The sequence below is a fragment of the Helianthus annuus genome, chromosome 15 (genome assembly GCF_002127325.2).
Source record: "Helianthus annuus cultivar XRQ/B chromosome 15, HanXRQr2.0-SUNRISE, whole genome shotgun sequence".
Lineage (NCBI taxonomy): Eukaryota > Viridiplantae > Streptophyta > Magnoliopsida > Asterales > Asteraceae > Helianthus > Helianthus annuus.
The window spans coordinates 149,914,727-149,939,920 of NC_035447.2; the positions used below are offsets into that span (position 1 = coordinate 149,914,727).

The following is a 25,194-nucleotide window of genomic DNA, read 5'->3' on the forward strand; positions in this document are numbered from 1 at the left end:
GAAATCACGGGCCCTGGCCGGTGGTCCTCCCCGCCCACCTCCAATAGCCGCCCCTGATGGAGAACATATAAAAAATCCTCATCAAAGAATAGTATGCATGGAGAACATGTCCTTGCACGACTGAATATAGTCCGCAATGCCAATTCACTATCTCCAGCGTATTTGTTCAGAAGCTCAGGACCCTTCATAGTAAACAAAAAATATGTATTATAAACTTTAGGGTATAACAAATCAGGTGGATCAACTATGGAAAGAAGTAAAATAAGTGACATACCTTAATCAACATGTGCTGCTTCGATTAATAATCACACCGGTTCTTCGTTCTCTCCTCCTAGTTCCGGTACTGTTGTCGTACTTACTCTGCGTGAATTGAATGAAACTTTTTTTTCGAGGTAACTGTTGAGTTCATGATCTTCGTTGAATCTGATTTTGTGCGGTTTGACTTTTGAGCGTGTTATGTAAATTTAGAGTGTAAGATCAGTTTGATTTTGGATTTTATTGAGTTTGAATTAGGTGAAATTGATAAAAGTGTTGTTGATTGGTGCTTAGATCCGGTTAGAAGTTGAATATACTTGAGATGCAAATGGATTAAATGTTCTCCGTGAGGGGCGGCGGCTGGTGGTGGTTGTGTGGAGAGGGGCGGTGGCTGGTGGTGGTTTTCTGGACAGGGAACTAAAAGGGATTTGACTTATTTGTATCGCAGTTTCGGTCCTTAAGGGTAGTATGGTCTTTTAACCATAATCCTAATTGTTTATTAACAAAAGTTTGATGCAGGGGTTTAATTGAATCAAATTGACAACGTCAATGACTGAAGTATTGATATTTTCAAAATAGGGACTGAATCTACCAAGCAGGTGTTAACCTCATGAACTGAAAGTGTACTTTACTCTAATTTAAAAAGTAAAACACCTTTAGTAAAAAACTCTTTCTAACCTGAAACCCGTTTCAACCTGAACGTCCTAAACCAAAGCAACATTTCTTCTAACCCGAAACCCGTTTCGACTCAAACATGTTTGGACCGGAAACCGTTTCAACCTGATAGTCCCAAACCAAAGCAACGTTTTTTATGAACCCGTTTTGACTTGACATGCCACCCGACCCGACCATTTTGGCATACATGCTAATCGGTAATCGCTAATGCCAAGCTTTTATCCTCTTTATAGACAAACATAAATCAAAATCAATAATCTTACAACCAATAAAACCCTAAATTCATGTTTCAAAACTCACAAATCCCAGACTGTCTGAAAATGTAAAGCATTGCAAAACAAAGACTCATCCAATTTACACCATGAGGAAAACCCTGCTGAAACCCCTCTACCCCATCACAATCTGCAGACCTCATTCATCCCCCATCAATGGCGGAACAACGACTCACACTCACCACCCACTTCATAACCCATCAATCCCCGACCCAAACCCACTTCCACTCTCCAACTCCAGGTGGGTTTTCACCACAACCGCACCCCTACCGCCAGAATGGGTCGAACCCATCAACGACACCTCTGACCTCATCTCACCGAACCCCAAACCCTCCCCATGGGTTGACCAAATCTTCAATCTTTTAAACGATGACGTTTCATCTCAAATGGAACCCAAATTGGATGCCTTTTGCCGCAACTGGTTCATCAGATTATCACCCAATTTCGTCTGTTACATTCTTTCTTCGGGTCGGGTCAAAACCCGACCCGAATTGGCCTTCCGGTTTTTCAATTGGGCAGGTAGTCAAAAGGGTGGTGGGTGCAATTATTCTCATAATCTTGAATGCTATGCTTTATTGATTGATGTTTTATCTGGTTCTAAAGATGTTGATAGGGTTAAGTGTGTGTTTAATGAGGTTAAAAACAAGGGGTTTGTTATGAACATAAAGTCTGCAAATTTGTTGATAAAATCATTTGGGAATCTTGGTATGGTTGAAGAATTGTTGTGGGTATGGAAGGAAATGAAGGAGCATGAAATCGAACCGAGCTTGTTTACGTTTAATTTTTTGATTAATGGGCTGGTTAATTCGATGTTTATGGAATCTGCTGAGCAGGTTTTGGAAGTTATGGAGGCCGGGTTGGTTAAACCCGACGCTGTAACATATAATATGATGATCAAAGGGTACTGTAAATGTGGGAAAACGAAGAGCGCGTTTGAGAAGTTTAAGAGAATGGAAGAGATGAACATAGAGCCTGATAAGATTAGTTATATGACTTTGATCCAAGCTTTTTATTCGGATTGCGATTATGATTATTGTTTGAAACTTTATAATGAAATGGAGGAAAAGAGGGTTGAAATACCGCCACATGCTTATAGTTTAGTGATTGGTGGTCTTTGTAAAGATGGGAAGCCGATGGAAGGTTATACGTTGTTTGAAAGTATGATTCAAAAGGGCGGTAAAGCTAATGTTGCAATGTATACTGCATTAATGGACGCGTATGCAAAAGCCGGGCACATAGATCAGGTGGTTAGGCTTTTCGAGAGGATGAATAATGACGGTTTTAGCCCCGATGAGGTTACTTATGGTGTTATTGTGAACGTTTTATGCAAAACCGGAAGACTAGAAGAGGCGTTAAACTATTTTGAGTTGTGTAAAGAGAATAAAGTTACGGTTAACGCAATGTTTTATTCGAGTCTTATAGACGGATTTGGAAAAGCCGGGAGATTGGACGAGGCCGAGAAGCTTTTTGAAGAAATGGTTAATGATGGATGTAGTCGGGATTCGTATTGCTACAATGCACTTATCGACGCATTGGTGAAAAACGATAAGGTTGATGAAGCATTGGCGCTTTTTAATAGGATGGAAATAGACGGTTGTGGTCAAACGGTGTATACATACACAATCATAATGAGCGGTTTATTTAACAAACATCGAAACGAAGAAGCGTTAAAGATTTGGGATATGATGATTGATAAGGGAATAACTCCCACGCCTGCTTCTTTTCGGGTTCTTTCAACCGGGCTTTGCCTTTCGGGTAAAGTGTCACGAGCATGTAAGATTTTGGATGCGTTGGCACCAATGGGGGTGGTTATAGACACGGCGTGTGAAGATATGATTAATGTTTTGGTCAAAGCTGGTCGTGTGGAGCAAGCGTGTAAATTGGCTGATGGGATTGTGGAAAGGGGTCGAGAGATACCAGGGAGGGTTCGTACGGTTTTGATCAACGCTTTGAGGAAATCCGGGAATTCAGAGATGGCAATGAAACTGATGCATAGTAAAATTGGGATTGGGTATGATAGGAAGGGCAGTGTGAAGAAGCGAGTGAAGTTTCGCGTGCTCGTTGACAAGTGAGATTGTTTCAAAGGGTATTTTTGTAACTTTGTAGATCCCAATCTTGCAGTGTTTGGATAGCAGCTGAAGCTAGTTACCATGGTAAGCTCGGTTATTCTTACTTCTAAAGTATTTTAGTTTAACCAGGTCTATGCTTTAGGTTCTGGGTTCTCTAGGATCAATTTGGGTTATCCTTTTTCACTAAGCGGGTCAAAAAGGTAAATTTTCGAAAAAAATTGATAGAACTGTTACAGGTCAAACGGGTTAAAAGTAGCCCAACATATAAAATGTTATATAACATATAGTTCTTTTACTTTTTTTTAATGGCGTATGGTTTTTTACTAGTATTATGGTATGTACAATGTTTTCATTTAAAAAAAATGAGGAGACAAATAGTCTTTGTGGGTCATAGTTGTCGATAGCGAATAGCGACAAGGCACCTATAGGCTACGTAGCGAATAGCGACAAATAGCGACGGCTATTTTATAAATAGCGATAAAGTAGTCGAAAATTCAAGAAATTGTTTTACATTCAAACATCCAAAATAAATAAACATTCAAACCACATTCAAACACCTAAATAGCTAAAATAGTCGATCACAACTCATCCAACTCTTCATATTCCGGGTCGTCGGGATCATCATCTTGATCTGATGTTGGCACAAAATCTTTATAAGCCCCAGCATCGTTTTCTTCAACATCATCACAAACTTCTTCATCAACTAAACCTTTTCCTTTTGCCCTTGAGCTCGATGCGGTATTCTTGGCACCCTTTTTACTCCCACGTGCTCTTGTCGAATAGGGCGCCTCTTCCGCCCCAGTAGCATCCCTTACATGACCCCATGTCAAATCTTCACCCTCGACCACCGGGACATCTTCTTCATCCTCCTCTTCTAACGCTCCCATCAACCACTCATGCGGATCTTGTACATTTGCATCATCTAAGATAATCGGGTCAATCGTATCACGCATAACGTACCTTCTTTTTAGAGCCCGATTATACTTAATGTACACAAGATCATTAAGCTTTTTTTGCTCGAGTCGGTTTCTTTTTTTTGGAATGAAGCTATAAAAATAAAATATAATAACTTAATAAATATTATTTATATTAAATATTAAATAGAGAGTTCCTTACATGTTCAAATACGCTCCAATTGCGCTCGCACCCCGACGAGCTACATGTTAAACTAAGCACCTTAACCGCAAACCTTTTTAGAGTCGGTGCCGATGATCCATATGGCATCCACCAAACCGCTAACAAAATAACAACATAGAAAAAAGTATGTAAAATTTCCTAATTAATAATATGTAATATATATATGAAAAGTATACCAGGAGCAAGTTTTGTTCTCATTTTCTTTGCCATCGGTTCTTCAAAAATCCCTTCAGCGGTTCTATATAATGGGAGCTCAAGATGAATCTTCATCTGCTCATCTTCATTCAATGACAGCTTTTTAATGCAAGCCATTAACCCAACTTTGACCTCTTCATCATCCTCAATATCGATATTGTTGTAGTACAAAGACGGATTCAAGTAGTTTCCCGCTGCATGTAAAGGCCGATGTAACTGGCAATCCCACCTTCTATCAATTATTTCAAAAATGTCTCAATACTTTTCTTCTTTGTCGTTGAAATGCGATTGTATATGTATGTGTTCACCTTAATTGCCTTTTCAAGACTTCTTTTTAAATGAGCCATTTTGAAGATATCTTCAAACATCAAGTCGATGCAATGAGCCGCACAAGGAGTCCAATATATGTGCGGATACTTTTCTTCCACAAGTTTACCCGCCGCAACATTATTGGATGCGCTATCCGTTACTATTTGAATGACATGATCGAGCCTTACCTTCTTAATAAATTGGTCAAACAATGCGAACATCTTCTCACCTACGAGAGATGTTAAAGTTAGCAAGTCTTCTACAAACTAATAGTTAAGAAAATCATAAAAGGTTAATCAGTTACCCGTGTGAGAATAGCTAGAGGCGTCGACCGATTCGATGAACATGCTTCCTCGAGGAGTATTAACTAGGAAGTTGATTAAAGCCCTTCCCTTCCGGTCTCTTCATCCATCGGCCATCAAAGAACAGCCATATGTTGACTTCTCAACCTCGTTATCGTGCAAAATCTTTTTTGTATGTTCCAACTCTAGTTTCAACATCGGAACACGTACCTCGTGATAGCTAGGGGGTTTCATACCGCAACCATATCTACCAATCGCTTCAATTGCGGGCGCCAAACTATCATACTTCACCGCATTGAATGCAATACCCGCATCATACATCCAACGTGCAAATTTTTTCACCGCATCAAGTCTGAGCTTCTTTTGGACGTCTTTGTATTCTGCACTTCCAACTAAGTTTCCCCCTTTCTTCCCCGAGGTACTAGATGGCTTGAACATTCCATATAACGGGCCTTTCGCTTTTTCTCACTAGCCGATGAACCAGCAGACGATACGGGCCTCTTTCCCCTTGATTAAGCTTCACTACTAAAAGTAAGAAATTATCTTCTTCAACATCTTCTTCTAAATCTACAACCTCGTCAAAATATGGTATTTTATTTATCTTTTCACGTGCGCGCGACTTCATCTTAAATAAATCTTGGAATAATTTTTTCACATCAGCAGGGACTTTGTTACATCTCGCCACATTTGGGGAACTCCAAGCAAGGTGCTGCTAGTTTCTTGTAATCCCGCCACTTACACAAACCCACAGAAATTACATCTAACTGAGGCTTTCGATCCTTCTACTGCAGTCCCATACGCCCATCCCGAATCAACTTCCCTTTTACTCTTACTCATTCTGTTTAAACAAACTGATCAGCAGGTGTATAAACAAACTGATCAGCAATGAACCGAAAATCAGCAGGTGTTTAAACAGAGACGAATTGAACAGAAGAACAGAGGTGAACAGAAAAGAACAGAGACAAATTGAATAGAAAATCAAGGAAGACGAGAAAGAGCAGAGGTGAACAGAAAATAATGAACCTGATGTTGAGATGTGCTTGATTGAAGAAGACGAGAGAAAGCAGAGGTTGATTGAAGATGAGAGCTGGTTGATTGAAGTTGAGATGTGCTTGATTGTAGAAGACGAGAGAGAAGCAGAGGTTCGTTCAGCGATTTAGAGGCCGCTTCTTTTTTTAAGATGTCAAAAACCCTAACCGCTGCTCGCTTTTATATTAAACATAAAAAAAACCCCTAAGTATCGCTAAAATGGCTATTCATCGCCATGACCAACATAGCGACACATAGTCGCATCGCCATGAAGCGCGCTATAGCGACCACCATGGTCGCTATTGACAACTATGTTGTGGGTTGGCTCTGTCTAACCTGACTGGTACCAAAAAGTTACTCAGTTCAACTGAAAGAGCAGCCCAAGCTCGTCTAAGCTATAGTGCGGCTCGTATACTTTTCCAGAGCTCAAGCACGAGTTGATAGTTTTTCAAGCTTGAGCTCGGTTGGTTTGTTATTTATTTAATTATCTTATTTATAAACATTTATTATTTAATTTTATTATCCGCTTATGCCTTTGAATACGTAAGAGAATAATTAGTTTTTAACTGCACAAGTATAGAAAAGATTCTTGGATTTTTGTGGTGTGTTGTTTAATTTCATTTCATGAACATCACAACAGAACATTGTAATTGGATTTGTCTGATTTTAATAGCTTCAACATGTAGTATGTTTCTATTTCGCCACTTCCAGTTTTTGATAACTGTTCTAGATACAAACTAAATCCACCACTTGTGGCATAGTGGTAGAGAGGCTTGGGTTCTCCAATGGAGACCCAAGTTCAATCCCCACTTGTGTCACTTTGGTGGATTAGGCAATGATAAATAGACTCTATCCTCCTTACAGAGGTGTCAAGCTCTATCTTGAGCCCACCCGGGTTTTTGTCCCACCGTGTGTTACGCCATAGTGTTTTGCTCTTGTGGTGGCACAACGACTGTCAAGTGGCAGCCGGCGGTATGGTTTCCCGGGGGAATGCCCAAGCCAAACTCTGAAGCCAGCCGGTTAAGACAATATAGTCTGGTCAGAGTAGGGCAACGAGGCTCTCAAATTTGGGGAGTGCGGTAGCCCATAGTTGTCAATAGCGACCATGGCGGTCGCTATAGCGCGCTTCATGGCGATTTTAGCGATACTTAGGGTTTTTTTTTTTAATTAATATAAAAGCGAGCAGCGATTAGGGTTTTTGACATCTTAAAAAAAGAAGCGGCCTCTAAATCGTTGAACGAACCTCTGCTTCTCTCTCGTCTTCTACAATCAAGCACATCTCAACTTCAATCAAGCAGCTCTCATCTTCAATCAACCTCTGCTCTCTCTCGTCTTCTTCAATCAAGCACATCTCAACATCAGGTTCATTCTTTTCTGTTCACCTCTGCTCTTTCTCGTCTTCCTTGATTTTCTGTTCAATTCGTCTCTGTTCTTTTCTGTTCACCTCTGTTCTTCTGTTCAATTCGTCTCTGTTTAAACACCTGCTGATTTTCTGTTCATTGCTGATCAGTTTGTTTATACACCTGCTGATCAGTTTGTTTAAACAGAATGAGTAAGAGTAAAAGGGAAGTTGATCCGGGGTGGGCGTATGGTACTGCAGTAGAAGGATCGAAAGCCTCAGTTAGATGTAATTTCTGTGGGTTTGTGTCAAGTGGCAGGATTACAAGACACAAGCATCACCTTGCTTGGAGTTCCCCAAATGTGGGTGAGATGTAACAAAGTCCCTGCTGATGTGAAAATATTATTCCAAGATTTATTTGAGAAGAAGTCGCGCGCACGTGAAGAGATGAATAAAATACCACATTTTGACGAGGTTGTAGATTTAGAAGAAGAAGATGAATTTCCTACTTTTAGTAGTGAAGCTCAATCAAAGGAAAAGAGGCCCGTATCGTCTGCTGGTTCATCGGCTAGTGAGGTCTATGCAGTCAATCTCGGCGGTATATCAGTGATATCTCACCGATATATCGGTTATCGGACCTTGGCTGGCATATCGGTTTGAAAAATCGGTAATAATATCGCTGGCGATAATATCGGTGATATATACCGATATATCGCCGATATTTTGTAATTCTGATATCGGTTATCTCACTGAGAATATCGATAGGCCCAACAACGAAATGAAAATTGAACAGATAAGCTGAAAAAAGATAAAAACACATATCTATTGCGACTCCGACGACGATTTCCGGCAGAAAAATTCCGATTCCCGTGATGCTTTCTGCTGGAAAGCAGGAAGAAGAAGGTGAAGAAGAGAGCGGCTGGGTGTTTTAGCGTGTTTTAGGTTTAGGGTTTGTGGAAACAAGGAAGAAGAAGGTGAAGAAGATAGTGGCTGGGGTTTTTTTAGCGTGTTTTAGGTTTAGGGTTTTATAAACTTAATGTATTTTAACATTTAGCCCCTCTATCTTTTACCAGTTTCCATTTAGTACGTAAAAGTTGTAAAAAATTAGTTTGGGTTCGAAAACAACTTATTTTAACACTAAATATGGCTAAATTGTTGCACTAATTAGTTCTAGATGTAAATATATACATATATTATATAGGTTCTAGATATTAATATACATATATTATATAGGTTCTGTATATATAATATATTTTACATTATATTATATAAATTACCGATATCCCACCGCGATAACTGATATCTCAAATATCGGTCCTTGACCGATATCTGATATTTTTCCACATTAACTGCATAGAGTGAGGTTAATAAAAAAGCGACAGGCCCGTTATATGGAATGTTCAAGCCATCTAGTACCTCGGGGAAGAAAGGGGGGAAACTTAGTTGGAAGTGCAGAATACAAAGACGTCCAAAAGAAGCTCAGACTTGATGCGGTGCAAAAATTTGCACGTTGGATGCATGATGCAGGTATTGCATTCAATGCGGTGAAGTATGATAGTTTGGCGCCCGCAATTGAAGCGATTGGTAGATATGGTTGCGGTATGAAACCCCCTAGCTATCACGAGGTACGTGTTCCGATGTTGAAACTAGAGTTGGAACATACAAAAAAGATTTTGCACGATAACGAGGTTGAGAAGGGAACATATGGCTGTTCTTTGATGGCCGATGGATGGAGAGACCGGAAGGGAAGGGCTTTAATCAACTTCCTAGTTAATACTCCTTGAGGAAGCATGTTCATCGAATCGGTCGACGCCTCTAGCTATTCTCACACGGGTAACTGATTAACCTTTTACGATTTTCTTAACTATTAGTTTGTAGAAGACTTGCTAACTTTAACATCTCTCATAGGTGAGAAGATGTTCGCATTGTTTGACCAATTTATTAAGAAGGTAGGGCTTGATCATGTCATTCAAATAGTAACGGATAGCGCATCCAATAATGTTGTGGCGGGTAAACTTGTGGAAGAAAAGTATCCGCACATATATTGGACTCCTTGTGCGGCTCATTGCATCGACTTGATGTTTAAAGATATCTTTAAAATGGCTCATTTAAAGAGAACTCTTGAAAAGGCAATTAAGGTGAACACATACATATACAATCGCACGTTGCTATTGAACATAATGAGAGAATTCACCGGCCAAAAGGACATGGTTAGGCCCGCGAAGACTCGATTTGCTACTGCCTTCATCACACTCAATTGTTTTAAAGCAAATAAGAAGAGCTTAAAAAAATGTTCACTTCGGAAGAGTGGGTCAATAGCAAGTTCTCAAGTGAGATTATCGGTAGGCAAGTAGCCAATGCTATATTGTTGACGGACTTTTGGAACAATATCAACATTGCGGTGAAAGTTGGTCATCCACTATTAGGAGTGCTTCGGTTGGTTGATGGAGAGAAAAAGTCTCCTATGGGCTATATTTATGTGGCGATGGATAATGCAAAGGAGTTAATTGCTAGAAATTTCAACAACAAAGAAGAAAAGTATGGAGACATTTTTGAAATAATTGATAGAAGGTGGGATTGCCAGTTACATCAGCCTTTACATGCAACGGGAAACTACTTGAATCCGTCTTTGTACTACAACAATATCGATATTGAGCATGATGAAGAGGTCAAAGCTGGGTTAATGGCTTGCATTAAAAGTTGTCATTGAATGAAGACGAGCAGATGAAGATTCATCTTGAGCTCCAATTATATAGAACCGCTGAAGGGATTTTTGGAGAACCGGTGGCAAAGAAAATGAGAACAAAACTTGCTCCTGGTATACTTTTCATATATATATATTACATATTATTAATTAGGAAATTTTACATACCTTTTTCTATGTTGTTATTTTGTTAGCGGTTTGGTGGATGCAATATGGATCATCGGCACCGACTCTAAAAAGGTTTGCGGTTAAGGTGCTTAGTTTAACATGTAGCTCGTCGGGGTGCGAGCGCAATTGGAGCGTATTTGAACATGTAAGGAACTCTCTATTTAATATTTAATATAAATAATACTTATGAAGTTATTATATTTTATTTTGTAGCTTCATTCCAAAAAAAGAAACCGACTCGAGCAAAAAAAGCTTAATGATCTTGTATACATTAAGTATAATCGGGCTCTAAGAAGAAGGTACGATATGCGTGATACGATTGACCCGATTATCTTAGATGATGCAAATGTACAAGATCCGCATGAGTGGTTGATGGGAGCGTTAGAAGAGGAGGATGAAGAAGATGTCCCGGTGGTCGAGGGTGAAGATTTGACATGGGGTCATGTAAGGGATGCTACTGGGGCGGAAGAGGCGCCCTATTCGACAAGAGCACGTGGGAGTAAAAAGGGTGCCAAGAATACCGCATCGAGCTCAAGGGCAAAAGGAAAAGGTTTAGTTGGTGAAGAAGTTTGTGATGATGTTGGAGAAAACGATGCTGGGGCTTATAAAGATTTTGTGCTAACATCGGATCAAGATGATGATCCCACGACCCGGAATATGAAGAGTTGGATGAGTTGTGATTGACTATTTTAGCTATTTAGGTGTTTGAATGTTTATTTATTTTGGATGTTTGAATGTAAAACAGTTTCTTGAATTTTTGACTACTTTATCGCTATTTATAAAATAGCCGTCGCTATTCGCTACGTAGCCTATAGGGCTGTAAACGAGCCGAGTCGAACCGAGCTAGACCCAGCTCGAGCTCGGCTCGAACTCGATTCGAGCTGGCTCGGCTCGAGCTCGAATTTCAAATCGAGCTGAGATTTGAGGCTCGAGCTCGACTCGATTAGAATTCGAGCTAGCTCGGCTCGGCTCGATCTAGCTCGAACTAACAAAAAACCGCAAAATTTACTACTTAAAAATGAATTTCTTCATAGACTAAGGGCCATATTTACCATTTAGTTTAACCATATGGCTAAATATGCAAGTATAAATAGTTAATTCTCTTTGTACATTGTCTTTATCTTCTTTTATAGGAGAAATACTCCCTTTGTTTTTGTTTTCTAAACGATGTGGGACAAAAAAATGAAGGATGTAAACCTTATCGAGCCAACTCACGAGCTCACGAGTCGAGCCAGACCAAGCTCGAGCTCGGCTCGTTTACAAACCGAGTCGAGCCGAGCTGGCTCGTTAACAACCGAGCCAATTTCGAGCCGAGCTTTCTTCGAGCTTTTTTCGAGCGAGTTTCGAGCGAGCTGCGAGCCACGAGTTTTTTGAACACCCCTAGTAGCCTATAGGTGCCTTGTCGCTATTCGCTATCGACAACTATGCGGTAGCCTAATACAAGAAAGTCGCCATTCCAAAAAAAAAGTACAATAGCAATTTTTATTACACCTTAGATAATGTACTCTCTACCAACCAAAGTTGAACAATATCTATTTTTAGGTGGTATGGTTACCTGTGCATGTATTAACTTGCAGGCCGATTGATTTGATGGAATATATGACCTGCATATGATGCAGTAATTGGAGCTTGGTTTGGGTTCTGGCTCATGGAACTTGACTAAGAAAGCATGTGGCAAAACTAGTGTTGTAAAAATCACGACTAGGTGGCGACTAGTCGGCCAGTAGTAACTGAGTAATTTTTCGTGAATCAGTCCATTAATCGCTAGTCAGGCCTAGTCGGCCAGCCAAAAATCGGTGATTCCGGCCAAATTCCGGCAAAAAAACTTGTATATTCCAGCCAAAACCTCTAAATTCCGGCTAATTTCCAACCAAACCATGTGAATTCTAACAATTAATCTTGTATACTTAAAAAATGAGTTGAGTAAAAGTTAAAACCTAGCTACTTAAAATATTTACCGATAAAAATGTGTATATGTATACATAAAACTAAAAATTACGCATAAAAACCAGATCCGATTAATCCCGATTAATCACGAGTAATCCCGAGTCCCTACCTCACCGGCGGACTAGCGACTAGCGAGTTCTCCAACCTTGGGCAAAACTATTCCATTGAAAACCATCGCCATTGATGTGTTCATCCATGTTACTTTTGTTAGCATTTGGAGCATTTACTATACCCACCTTACCGCAATTAATCGAACTTATGCTACTTTTGGGGGCAATAATCTTGGTAACATATTTGCTACTTTTGGGAGCAATAATCTTGGTAACATATCTTGGTAACCCGATCCGATTACCCTTTTTAGGCCGAGTGTTCAAGCTAGACGAAAATTAAGTGGATTCCTCATCAACTAAAGGTAAGTGCCTATTTGAAGACCTCCAACATGCTTCACACTCGAAAATTATCTCACGGGTCGATAAGAGATTGTCTTTTTGCTCCACTACCAGTGAGAGATCCAAGTGTTGGTTACTGAATACTTGAAAGTACAAGGTTTTCTGTTATTGTGGTCATAAATTTGTTTGATAGATTAGTGACATCAATTAATAATATTTAAAGTTCTGACCTATTTCTTTTTTAGTTTCATCCTTTAGTATATATATGTTGTTATATGTATTTTTATGCAGATATAATTTCATGGTTAATGTTACTATATATTTGCTGACATATTCCATTGTTATGCATCTTGCATTGTCTACTTTACTAAGCATACATCTGTGCTGATAACAATGTTTAAATACACTTTTAATTACTTTCAAACCAACCCAACCCGTTTCCATTTTCATCTTCATTTTCAGATGGTCTCTGTATCTAGATCTTTCACACCCAGGGCCGGCCCATGGGCCATTAAAGTCAAGCGAGGGCTTTAGGCTTCCAACTTGATAGGGCCTCCAACAAAAAAAAAGTGTGTTCTTTGTTGTTTGTGATTATGGGCTTAAAAACAAGAAACTGGGCTTACTATGAGAACTGATTGAGCTGGCCCCATACGTGTAATTATGTAAAGAACGCGGTATTAATGCCTTTGAAAAAAGTAAATTAGGTTAGATGGAACTGAAAGGACGATGGCTATTGGTATGCGTGGATTTAGGTGGTGCAATTGAAGCGACGATTATGCCGCTTTTCCAATAATTTTCTGTTTCCAGTACTTTTAATGGAACCCACAAAAATTCGTTGGAATATTATGGGGGGGGGGGGGGTAAGAACATAAGTTTGTTGACTAATTGCTTATAGAGAATGATGGAGAGGTTTAATTTAAATGTACAATTATGTCTAGATGTTTTAGATGTTCTATGCATAAACACAACCACTTTTTGTATGACAATGAACAATTAAGTAGTTTTGAAGTTGAAAACTGTTCAAAAGAGGGAATGCAATAATTTTTATGAAATGGAATGGAAGCAATGTGGCATAGTTTATATAGCTATTTGTTTTTGCTGTGTTTTATGGCAGCCACCGATTAATTGAAGACAACCTCATGGTATGCAGTTAATTTCTTTTGTTTTATTAGTATGCGTACCTGTATTTAACATACCTCTTCAAATGCTAATTCGGTTTCTTTGTAAATGTTTCTTATTAGTTAAGAGAATATGTTGAAGCAGAAATGAAAATAACCCTAACAAAATGTCAAGGTTTTTTTAAGGAGTGATTAAGCAACCTCCATCAAAACAATATTTCTTCAGGAGGAGGAGAGGATCTTGGAGGACAAAAGGTTAGTTTACGATTATAATATGTTCTATTCATTTTAAAAGTAGAATATAGGTTTAAGAGTAAATTGCTACTATATTTGTAAAGGCCCCAAATTTTTAGGTCGCTTTAGGCCTCCGAAAAGGTTGAGTCGACCCTGCACACCTTCATCTATTCTCGTGATGATGCCTAATCCGTTGGAAAAATGGTCCGGTTCGATTAATTAACGCGGCCGACCGAGTTGTGATCCGTAAGAGTTACATCGTGGACAACGAACTAAAATCCACTTAACTGGTTTAACTGGTAATTACGAACGACATGCGAAACGAATCATAATTATATCTATGATCATAAGCAGGTAATTTAACTGGTAATTTACCTGCAAACAAGTTCCTTGTGTCCCAAAAACAGATCAAACACAATTTTTTTTAAGATGTTTTATGAATTCGTTTAACTGTTCTTCAAAAATTTTGACTTTTTAATAACACCTTCGACCAAAAACACTGATAAACAAACCTGCTAATCACCTCAAACAAAGATGTCAGTTGAATAATAAGGATTAAACAATGAAACAGAAACAAAAATTTAACCTTTTTAATTCTTCTTCGAATCAGCAAACTGTCCACACCTTCGTTCTTCAATCAATATCCGATGAAAACCGAGCCTTCGAAAGACTTCTTAGGCTCTGATACCAATCGTAAGTCCAAGAACCCCAATCGGATATCACAAAACACTAATCAAAGTGCAGAAAACTAAGAAAAGTCTAGAAGAAGAAGAAGAATGAAGTCGATTGTATTAAGAACAATGTGCACACGATCAAAGAGATCGTTTGGTACACGATAACAACCTTTGCAAAACAATCAACAACCAACAAAAGACCTAGGTGCATCCCATTTATAATACATAGGATGACCTATTACAACTGGGCCAAGCCCAAACCCCTATTCGCACACTTATAACATCAACCAAGCCCATAAACCCCTAAACCAAACCAAAACTAGTAAATACAAGATAAACGTAAACCTATAAGTACACGCCCTTACATATATATTTTTTTTGACACATATAAAAGATTTAACGTGTCGTCTTTTTTTCAATACTACAATTATAGTAGTGCACATGTGCAACATAACATGTAATTAGCCCTAAGGTTTAGGTTTTGGGTTTAGTTTAGCCTTTTGGGTTAGGTATTTGGGGGGTTTAGGTTTTTAGGGTGTTTAAGTTTAGGGTTTAGTTTGTTTTTTTTTTTTTTTTTTTTTTTTTTTTTTTTTGAAGTGGGGGTTTAGGTTTTTAGGGGAGGGGTGGGGGGTTAGGTTTTTGCGGGTGGGGGTTGGGGGGTTTAGGTTTTTCGTAATGTTGCACATGTGTAGTAATAAATAGTAGTATTGAAAAAAGTACAACACCTTGAATCTTTTTTTATGTCATAAAATATGCTCGAATATACTCGAATGAAAGATATAAAAATTGTGATCTTATGGTGCCATTTTTTTTAAAAATGATCACGTATGGAAAAATAAGAAATGTTTGAAAATTATATTTTTTTTCCAATTTTACCCCTCCTTCGTTAAAGTCCCATTCCCCTACTTTTTAGTGGTTTTAATGGAGTTTTTTAGTTTTCTCATTAAGATGAGTTTTCTCATGGATCCATGGGAAAACGGTTGGAAGTGTGAAAATGGTGAGAACGGATCCTAGTCGAACACGTTGCGCGCGATATAATCAAGACAGAGGGATTTTTTGTCCTTTTATTTTCTTTTCCAATGCACCTATCACACGCCGTTGTCATTTGTGGCGTGTAGGATTTTTTTTGGCGTGTAGTTAAAAACAAAAACTCCCTAACGTTTTATTTTTTTAGATCTGCCGAAATAAATTAATCGTTTTTGTCTTACAAAGTAAATATTTTGGCGTTTATGGCGTTCCCAAATTCATTATAATCGATTAATAACTCAAACATTGCACTTTTTTGGCGTTTTCTTGTTTTTTTTTGTATATCTGTCTAGGTGAAATTAATCCTTTTTGTCTTATAAAAGTAAACATCGTCTATGGCGTTCCCAAATTCATTATATACCTTTAATAATTCAAACATTATAATTTTTTAGCGTTTTTGTAGATCAGTCTAGTTGAATTAATCCCTTTTGTCTTATAAGTAAATATCCTGGCATTCATGGCGGTCCCAAATTCAATATAATTCATTAGTCATTCAAAACATTACAAATAAGATGAAATCAAACTAAACTAATATTCCTCTGTGCATGGTATTACATCAGAGATGTACCCATCGCTTTGCTCATCATTTCTACAGACTCATCATCATCTACGTCATTGGCGTATAACGCCATCAACTGGTTTAGCTTCTCTCGCATCCTATATTTAAATATAATCACAATCCTGGATGTTGCAGGTGCGAATGTGCTAAATCACAGAGTTGTTCAAGAAGGTGTAGTCTATCTGTGTTCAGCACTTCGTTCATCGTTAATGAATCATCCTTCCCGTTTTGATAAGTCACTTTCACCGGTCTTGATTGTACATCCAAACTCCAACAGGTAACTGTTGGTACATCCAAAACGTCGTCGTCGTCGTCCTCCTCCTCCTCATCCTCATCATCGTCATCGTCATCGTCATCGTCATCGTCATCGTCATCGTCATCGTCATCGTGAAGTTATGAAGTCTCTTCCCTTCGATGCGACTATCTACTCATCTAGGAACACAAATCACACAGACACGTTACCTGTACAGGCAATTGCGTTACATTATAAACGAAATATCAAACAACTAAAGGGGGGTAGGGGTGGTCATCACTCACCACTCACTCATCACTCACAACATCCAATCAATTTCCGCCATGTAGTCGAGCTTTATTCCATCACTAGTGATGGTTTTTAGTGGAAATGCCCATCACTCACCACACACTATTAAAATCATTAAAAAAACAAAACAAAACTGAATTCAAAACAAATTGTTCACGCGTGATATGGTTCACGCGTTGTAAATTTCACTCGTGATGGAGTATGGTGACGGTGGTGTGTGTGATACTTTCACAAGTGATGACACATCCATCACTGACCACCCCGGATGGCCTAAGCGTCTAACTAAAATAAAAAGTTTACTTTTGCCAATAAAACAAAGTGTTAGATTCCTCATGTCAAAACATAGTGAGGTGTCTACCGAAGATCCATATTGTTACATGTCTTAACGTTACACATAGCACAAAAACACACCACATAAAACATTTATGAGGTGTAAACAAGTCAAACCACCCGTGAGTTATTTTAAAAAGCTTGGTATAAATCTCAAACTGAGTCAAACTTAAATGAGCTCGAGCTTAAATTTAAGCTTATTTAATAAACAAGTTTAAGTCTAACATTATATACTAAGTTTGACTATTTCCGTAAATTTAAAAGAGTATTATTTATGTAAGAGTAAAGTTTATTATTTGCTTTTGCTCATATTAACAACTTCAGTACCAAGCCCAAAATCATAACATATCATATCTGGATGTTTCAAATGGGTAACAACTAAATTTAAACTCCCCCCCCCCCCGTCCCCCGTTGCGGCGGGGCGTAAAACTATGCCAAATAGCACTAATGTCACACCACTGTCAGCGACTACCAACACTGAGTCGATCCAGGATCCGCGCGTTGCGACGAACTTGTCAAACGAAAAAAATAAATGTAAAACATTGAACCACACATGCATGTTGCGTCGTGTTAACTCGCATAATTTTAAACGAAACAAAAAAAAACGTTAAACGACACATGAAAAGTATAGGGACCAAAGTTGAAGGTAAAAATATTGTGAGGTTAAATTGAAAATAATGAAACTTTTGAGTTAAAAGTGAAAAAAAAAAACAATTTATATGGGTTAAAATTGCAAAATATAAAAAGTTTTTGAGTTAAAGTTAAAAAATCAACTCTTTTTTTTTTTTTGAAAAATCCCCCAAAACATGAATTACAACACCTTATGCATAAAATTGTTCATAATTTATGGATTGTAAATTTTTCGTTCTTTTCGCTAACTCTATTATATTCTAATTCTTCCTGTTAAACATAAGGGCATTTTGGTAATTTTTTAAACTCTTTTATGTAATTCCCAAAAGTGTTTAATAGTTGGGAGGCTTATTTGGGTATTTTAAATATTACTACATATATTTTTTTTGTTTTTAAATAACTATGTATAAAATACGCCAATTTAATTTTATAACTTATAATTTTTCTGTAAAAAATAACCAAATAGTTTATCACATCACATAAACACATTTAGAAAAATAAAAATAAGCTTAAATGAATCAACCCAAGAACTTTTCGGGTTAACATGAACACGTTTAGTTAAACGTGTTGCTGAGTTTGACCCGAAACTAGATTTGGAAGTTGCCTCTTAACTCATGAAATTTTGTTAGACCCGAATAGGTTCAAGTCAGGCACAGGTCGAACTCATCAAGATGTTTAGCAAAACAAGACGTGTTCATGTCAACCCGGCTGGTTCGCATATTAACCTTAATTTTTATTTTTATTTAAATGTGTTTATGTAATAACTTAACCTAATTTTATGCAAAAAAAAAAAAATTGAATTTTAAAAATGAATCAGCATATTTTAAACATAATTGCTTTAAAAAAACTTGATTTGTAAGTTGAGAACTTTACAATATTAATATGTAAATAAATTTTTTTCGGGTTCAACGGGTTGTGTTTGTGTCAACGTGCGAATAATCATGTCATGTTCTACAGAGACTTCTCTGAGAACTCACATACCCTGTTCGAGCTTGAAAAAATGTGCCCTTCTGCAATGTTTTATTATTATTATTAAAAGAAGATCAAATTAGTAATGAGCTCAATAAATCTAATGTCAAGTGAGTTAAATAATAAACAAAAAAAAATATTTGTAAATGGGCCTATATTGGAATTGATATGTGTTTACTATCTAAAGAAATAATATATATATATATATATATATAGGGTCAGGATTTAGAGAAAACGGTGAAAAGTGTGAGAACGGTGAGAACGCTTATGGATCATCCGATCAAAACAACTGGACTAGATTGGCACGGTGGCGTTTTCGTAAATAACATCAATTTTATTATGTGGGCGCGCTTCATTAAGGGTAAAAGCGTATTTTGACTACTCCAAACAAAACGCAATCTCATTAAAATAAAACGCCAAACAAAAATCACACACCATTCTAACTAAAAACGTCATTAGATATAAAACACCAAACTTAATTATAATAAAATCCCATCTAAAAAAACCGCCAAAAAAATTATATATATACAACAACTCAGACCTTCAATTAAAAACACATACAAAACCCCAAACGCCATATTTAATATATACCATTCGTCTGATAAACGCCACAAAACCTAAACATCAAATATCTTCTAACCCAAAACGTTTATTAGAAATTCAGTTTGGTTGTCTGTAAGATTTCGCTCAATGTAATGGACAAAATCATTAAGTAAAGATGTTGCCATTTCATTGAGTAAAATCTTATTGACTTATCCTCAACTTCCATCCAATTTATAACGCCAAAACATACAAAAATATTACTGAGGTTTGTTGTCAATAAAGTTTAGCTGTATGAGGTGGACAACATTGCCAGTTATCTTTCTTAACTGAGGATTAACAATGTTGTCCATCACCATACAGCAACACTTTATTGATTTTAGCATGATCAAATTAACAGTTTTAAGATGGTTTATTTTGTGGCGTTCTTTTTCTCGGTAAAACGCCAAAAAGATAACATTTTGGCTGAAAGGGTGTAAACTCAATAACATTTTGCTGAATGAGATGGACAAATATTATAGAAAAAGAGGCTGATTTCAGACTTTGTGCTTCCAAACGGCGACAAAAAAACTACTTCAAAAAACAAAAATAAAAAAAGTCATACGAAAGTCGAAACAGCCAGTGAAGATACTTCAAAAGAAGAAAGAGACTGGTGACAGTGAATATTTGGAAGATAAATATTTATTTTGTTTAATTTTCTTTTTCAGTTGATTGTTATGTAATAAAAACGCCATATCTAATAAAAACGCCAAAAAGCCAAATGCTTGTCAAAACACCAATATGCCATAAAACGCCACAAAAATTACCAAATCATAATAAAATTACTTTGGACAAGTATTATAAAAAACCAAAAAAATAAAAAAAAATAAATAAAAAACAAACTTGAAAATGTAACTAGAAACAGTAACTAAAAATCAGTAATAATGAAGATAGGGAAAATTTACTAAATTAGAATCTAAAATGCCAAACTTGAAAGATGGGACGTGTTACAGACTTCAGAGATAAAGTTTATCAAAAACAATAATTACAAACAGTAACTGAAAAGACGAATACTTTATTATAATAATGCACCGCCTAACTTAGGCGCCAAAAAGACATCCTATAAAATGAAACGTATCAGCAACTTCCATTTGATCAAACAAAAAAAAAAAACAAACAAACGCTAATACTACTAAATACCACTCACTGTAAAATGCCAAAAAAAAAAAAAAAACAAAGATGGCTAATATGCTTTCTTGGATATTCAATATTGTTCTTCGTGAAGTTTCACTGAATGAATTGTTAGAAGAGGGGAGTAACTCAGTAAGATTTTGCTGCATGAGATGGACAAAAATTCAAGAAAAATATACTGATGCCAGTCATATGGCATTTTGTATTTTTTGTTCTTGAAGAAGGCTTGGATGAGGAGAAGAGATCAATGACACTGAAGAGTGGGATGATTACAAAGATGAAGATCAAGATAAAGAAAAAGCGAAAAACCCACTCACACGTCATAGATCTATGTCCCCAAACATCCACAAAAAAAGCCACTTCAATAGACGACGAGCAGGCAAAATAATCAAACCGATGGGTTTGTTAAGTTTTACATAAAACGCCATATATTTGGTGACAGTTCTTGTACTATTAAAGAAGAGAGAGACTGATGACAGTGAAGATTGTGAAGAGAGATCCAAATAGGATTTTTAATTTATTTTTTTCGGTTGTATTTTTTTCCTGTGGTTGAAATATAATCTAACAATTGTAAAACGCTAAGATAACACAAACGCCAAAATGTATATAAAAATAATAAAACAATGGGTCATCTTGTTTAAAACGCCTTGAAAAACGCCATTCAGATAGATTTCCTGACCCCCTGGGTTCCAATGGCATACGATTTGAATAAACGTCATAAACGCCAAAATGTTAATACAATGAAACCATTAAACGCCATTAATTATTGAATTTGGTTAACGCCAAAAATATTAAACCCCAAAAATAAAAACAAAATTGGGAAAAGCGGAACTGGAAAAGCAGAAGATGAAAGGACAAAAAAGCCCCTCTGCCCTTCTCTATGCCGCGTGACACGTGTTGGGACAAGATGCGTTCTCATCGTTCTCACACTTTTGAGCGTTTTCTTCTGATCTCGTTTCTATATATATATATATATAGGATATATAGGATTTTTTTTAAATCGCCTGCCCCTCAAAATCACGGGCCTTGTGCGGAGGTCCTCCCTGCACACCATCAAAGCCGCCACTGATGTTCGAGTATAGCCAACTTTCGAATTTGTGTCACTTTCGGTTGTATAATTAAACTTATAATAATAATTATATTATCATTGTTATCATAAAATAATAAATACGGGTTAAATTGTAACATTTGAAATACACAAATAGGGGAAAGTTCATTTGATAAGAAAATTTAATTGAGAAGAAAAAGAACAAAGGGTAATTTTATAAAATATTAAATAGTTTTTTCACTTATCTCATTTATTATCATTTTTTACTACTTAATTAGTCATAAAGATTATTATCCCCCACACTAGCTTTTTTTGTTTACACACATCAAAAGTTATCCTACGTATTTCGAAATTCATCATACACGGTGAAATTTATCCTACACAACTCGTAATTTATCCTACACTTTAAATTATTTTATTTTATTTTTTTTGAAAAAATATATATTTTGAAGATAAGTTACAAATTATTTAATGTATTTTTTTGAACGACAACACACTTTATATATAAATATAAAGAGCCAGCAAGAGGCTGGGAACAAACAAAAAGAACAAAGCAACAAAAACAAGAACAGGGACAAAGAAAAACAACATTACAAAAGGTCTACGACATTAAATCCCAGCCAATTCTCCCAACTTATTTTTGGCAGCTTAGTCTGATGCGTCAACCATAGGAAAACCTCCTCTTTTATGAGATCGACAATTCTTCCGGTTGGCACAAAGTTGTTCTCGAAAACTTTTATGTTCCTTGCCTGTCAAATTCTCCAAGTGGTTGCCATCGCAACTGTGTACACTGTTTTTTTTCCATCTTGTAGATCCTGGGTTGTTTGTTATGATCTTGATAACGTCCTTCAACCTTTCCAGATTTACAGGATGGGGGATCCGCATCCAAACTGCCATTTGCCACCAAATACTACGAGCCCACAGGCATTTAACAAAGACGTGTTCCGAGTCTTCAGTACCATAACCACATCGATCACAGGTTATACCTGTCAGGTTTACACCTCGGTCTGTGAGTTCCTTCTTTGCAGCCACCTTACCCTGAATCGCTCTCCAAAGAAGATAGTTGCATTTAGGCGGCGCCCACCCGTTCCAGACAAAAGCATCATCATTTTCCGTCCCATTCTGTGCGGCTTCTAGCTCCATTCTGATGCCTTTTGTTGAGAACCTCACCCCTTCATTATTCGACCAAGCCCAAACATCTTTACTGTCTTTTAAGTTACATTGCATCAGCAGGCTCATCAGCTGGCCCAATTGAGCCCACTCCTCCATTGAGTTTGGGCTACGAATCCAGTCCCATCTCCATGTCTCAACAGAGCCCACCTTCTGCATATTAGCGGCCACTGACCCATTTTTCTCCTTAGCAATATTATAAACATTTGGGAACAGATCTTGATATCCCATATCCATACATCTTTCCAGAATCGAGTATTCACTCCATTACCGACCGACACTTTTAATTTATCACGGATATTAATCCCATTATGTTGTAAAATTTTGTCCACCGCCACTCTGTCTTTCCATGTTCCTGTCACCGAGGCCTTAACCGGAACTAATTTTCTGTCGATTCTTGATCTGTGAATTGCATACACCACCGAAGCCCAAAGTTGCGTTGGGTCGTCTCTGTATCTCCACCACCACTTGGAAAGCATGGCTATATTGAAATCCAATATCTTCCTAATCCCTAAGCCCCACTTATTTTTCGGTTTTGTCATCGTCGACCACCTAACCCACCTTATTTTGTTCGCCGTTCCTTTCTTTCCCCACACAAAATCTCTACGTAACCCTTCTAATTTCTTTATAATATATTTAGGAGCTAAGAAAAGCGACAGGTAGTATGAGTGGATGCTACCGAGAACCGCTTTGGCTAAGGTTACTCTACCCGCAAAGGACAATGTCTTCGCCTTCCACGATGAGAGTTTTTGTTGCACTTTTTCAACAACTAGAATCCAGTTCTTAGCTAACTTCATATTCACACCAACCGAGATCCCAAGGTACATAAACGGAAATGAACCGGCTTCACACCCTAGGACCTGAGCCAATCTATCAACTTCCATGTCTTGAACCCCAACCCTAAAGAGTTTACACTTTTTATGGTTCACCTTGGGTCCCGTAACAAGGTACAGACATCTCAGCAAGCGATTTATACTTATAACATTGTGTTCAGACCATTCTCCAATAAAGAGAACGTCATCCGCGTAACATAAGTGCGTAATTAGGGGCCCGTTATTAGAAAGGCGCACACCATTGAAAAGGTCTATATCCGTTGTTCTCTTCATGAACATGTTCACAATTTCCACAAGGAGAATAAATAAGAACGGGGACAAGGGATCATCTTGCCTTAGCCCTCTTTTGAAAGAAAACTCCTTAGTCGGAGTTCCATTAACCAAAATTGACCCACGTCCAAACTTAAGGCATCCACTAATCCATTTCACCCATAAGGGGGGGGACTTCATATACTCCGGCACTTTAAGAAGACACTTCCAATTGATCGAATCATAGGCTCTTTGGAAATCAATTTTGAGAATCAACATCTTGTACTTACTTTTTTTGGCCCATGACACCAACTCACTAACGATGAGCGGACTATCCAAAATATTTCGTCCACCGACAAAAGCAGATTGGGTTGGTGAAATTAGCACCTCCATGCTGCCTTTGAGTCTTCTAGTAAGGACTTTAGCAATAATTTTGTACATAGACCCCACTTGAGAGATTGGTCTATAATCTGAAACCTCTTAAGGATCTGAGACTTTTGGAATCATCGTCACGAAAGAGGCATTGCACCCTATGCTTAATTCCCCGGTCCTATGGAAGTCCACCATCATTTTCATCACCACCAGTTTGAGCACCTTCCAATATTTTTTAAAAAATCTCATAGTAAAGTCATCCGGACCTGGGGCCTTACCCCCATTGCACTCCCAAATAGCATTCCGGACCTCCTCGATTGAAAAGGGTCTAACCAAGGCATTTGCCATTCCATCATTGAGCTTTGGCAGGCCGTAGTCCCGGAACATCGGTCTTCTTCTCATCGGTTCCGCAAAATGCTTTTTAAACCACCCCTTTAACCCTTCTTTATTATCTTCCGGGCTCGTAACCCATACCCCATTTACGATCAACCCATTGACCCTATTTCTAGCTTTATTGGAATTGATCATACCATGATAAAATGAAGTGTTTTCCTCTCCAAATTTGAGCCAATTAATCCGAGCTTTTTGATGCAGATCCATAGCCTTTTTCTTTTCAATTTTCAGAATCTGATTCCTGAGCGACATCCTTAGCTTTTTTTCATCCCTACTAAGGTTCCTTTCTTCTGCCCGCTTTTCCAAACCTTGCACAGCATAAGGCCTGTGTTTTAGCCTCTTCAGTTACTTTCCTCTGATCTCTCCATTTTTTTTATCTCAATTTTTATCTTTTTCAGGATAGTTACCAGCACTTTATCACCATTTATGAGCCCATCTCCAGCTGACACACAAGCTTCGACTATAGAGTCGACCTCGCTGCACCCAATCCAGCTATTGAAAAACCTGAAGGGGATCGGGCCGAATTCCATAACCCCACAATACAACAT

The 25,194-nt window shown here is 37.7% G+C and overlaps 1 protein-coding gene across 5 annotated transcripts; it reads left to right on the forward strand.

The window, feature by feature from the left end:
• The first annotated feature begins 1,200 nt into the window (after positions 1-1,200).
• Positions 1,201-13,451, forward strand: LOC110912698 (pentatricopeptide repeat-containing protein At1g03560, mitochondrial). Of its 5 annotated transcripts, XM_035984685.1 has the most exons (5): positions 1,201-3,355; positions 8,940-9,415; positions 9,491-10,400; positions 10,481-10,599; positions 10,668-11,229. In XM_035984685.1, exon 1 carries the CDS (start codon positions 1,292-1,294, stop codon positions 3,272-3,274), a length of 1,983 nt encoding a protein of 660 aa, XP_035840578.1. In that variant the 5' UTR covers positions 1,201-1,291; the 3' UTR covers positions 3,275-3,355; positions 8,940-9,415; positions 9,491-10,400; positions 10,481-10,599; positions 10,668-11,229. The 5 variants fall into 5 exon arrangements, with proteins under 5 accessions (XP_035840578.1, XP_035840581.1, XP_022013175.1 ...); XM_035984688.1 differs by lacking the exons at positions 8,940-9,415; positions 9,491-10,400; positions 10,481-10,599; positions 10,668-11,229 and adding an exon at positions 13,253-13,451; XM_022157483.2 differs by lacking the exons at positions 8,940-9,415; positions 9,491-10,400; positions 10,481-10,599; positions 10,668-11,229 and adding an exon at positions 12,763-13,119.
• Positions 13,452-25,194: the final 11,743 nt, after the last annotated feature.

Bases quoted from the DNA above. Each gene is read 5' to 3' on its own strand.
- LOC110912698 (XM_035984688.1), top strand. From the start codon at position 1,292: ATGAGGAAAACCCTGCTGAAACCCCTCTACCCCATCACAATCTGCAGA.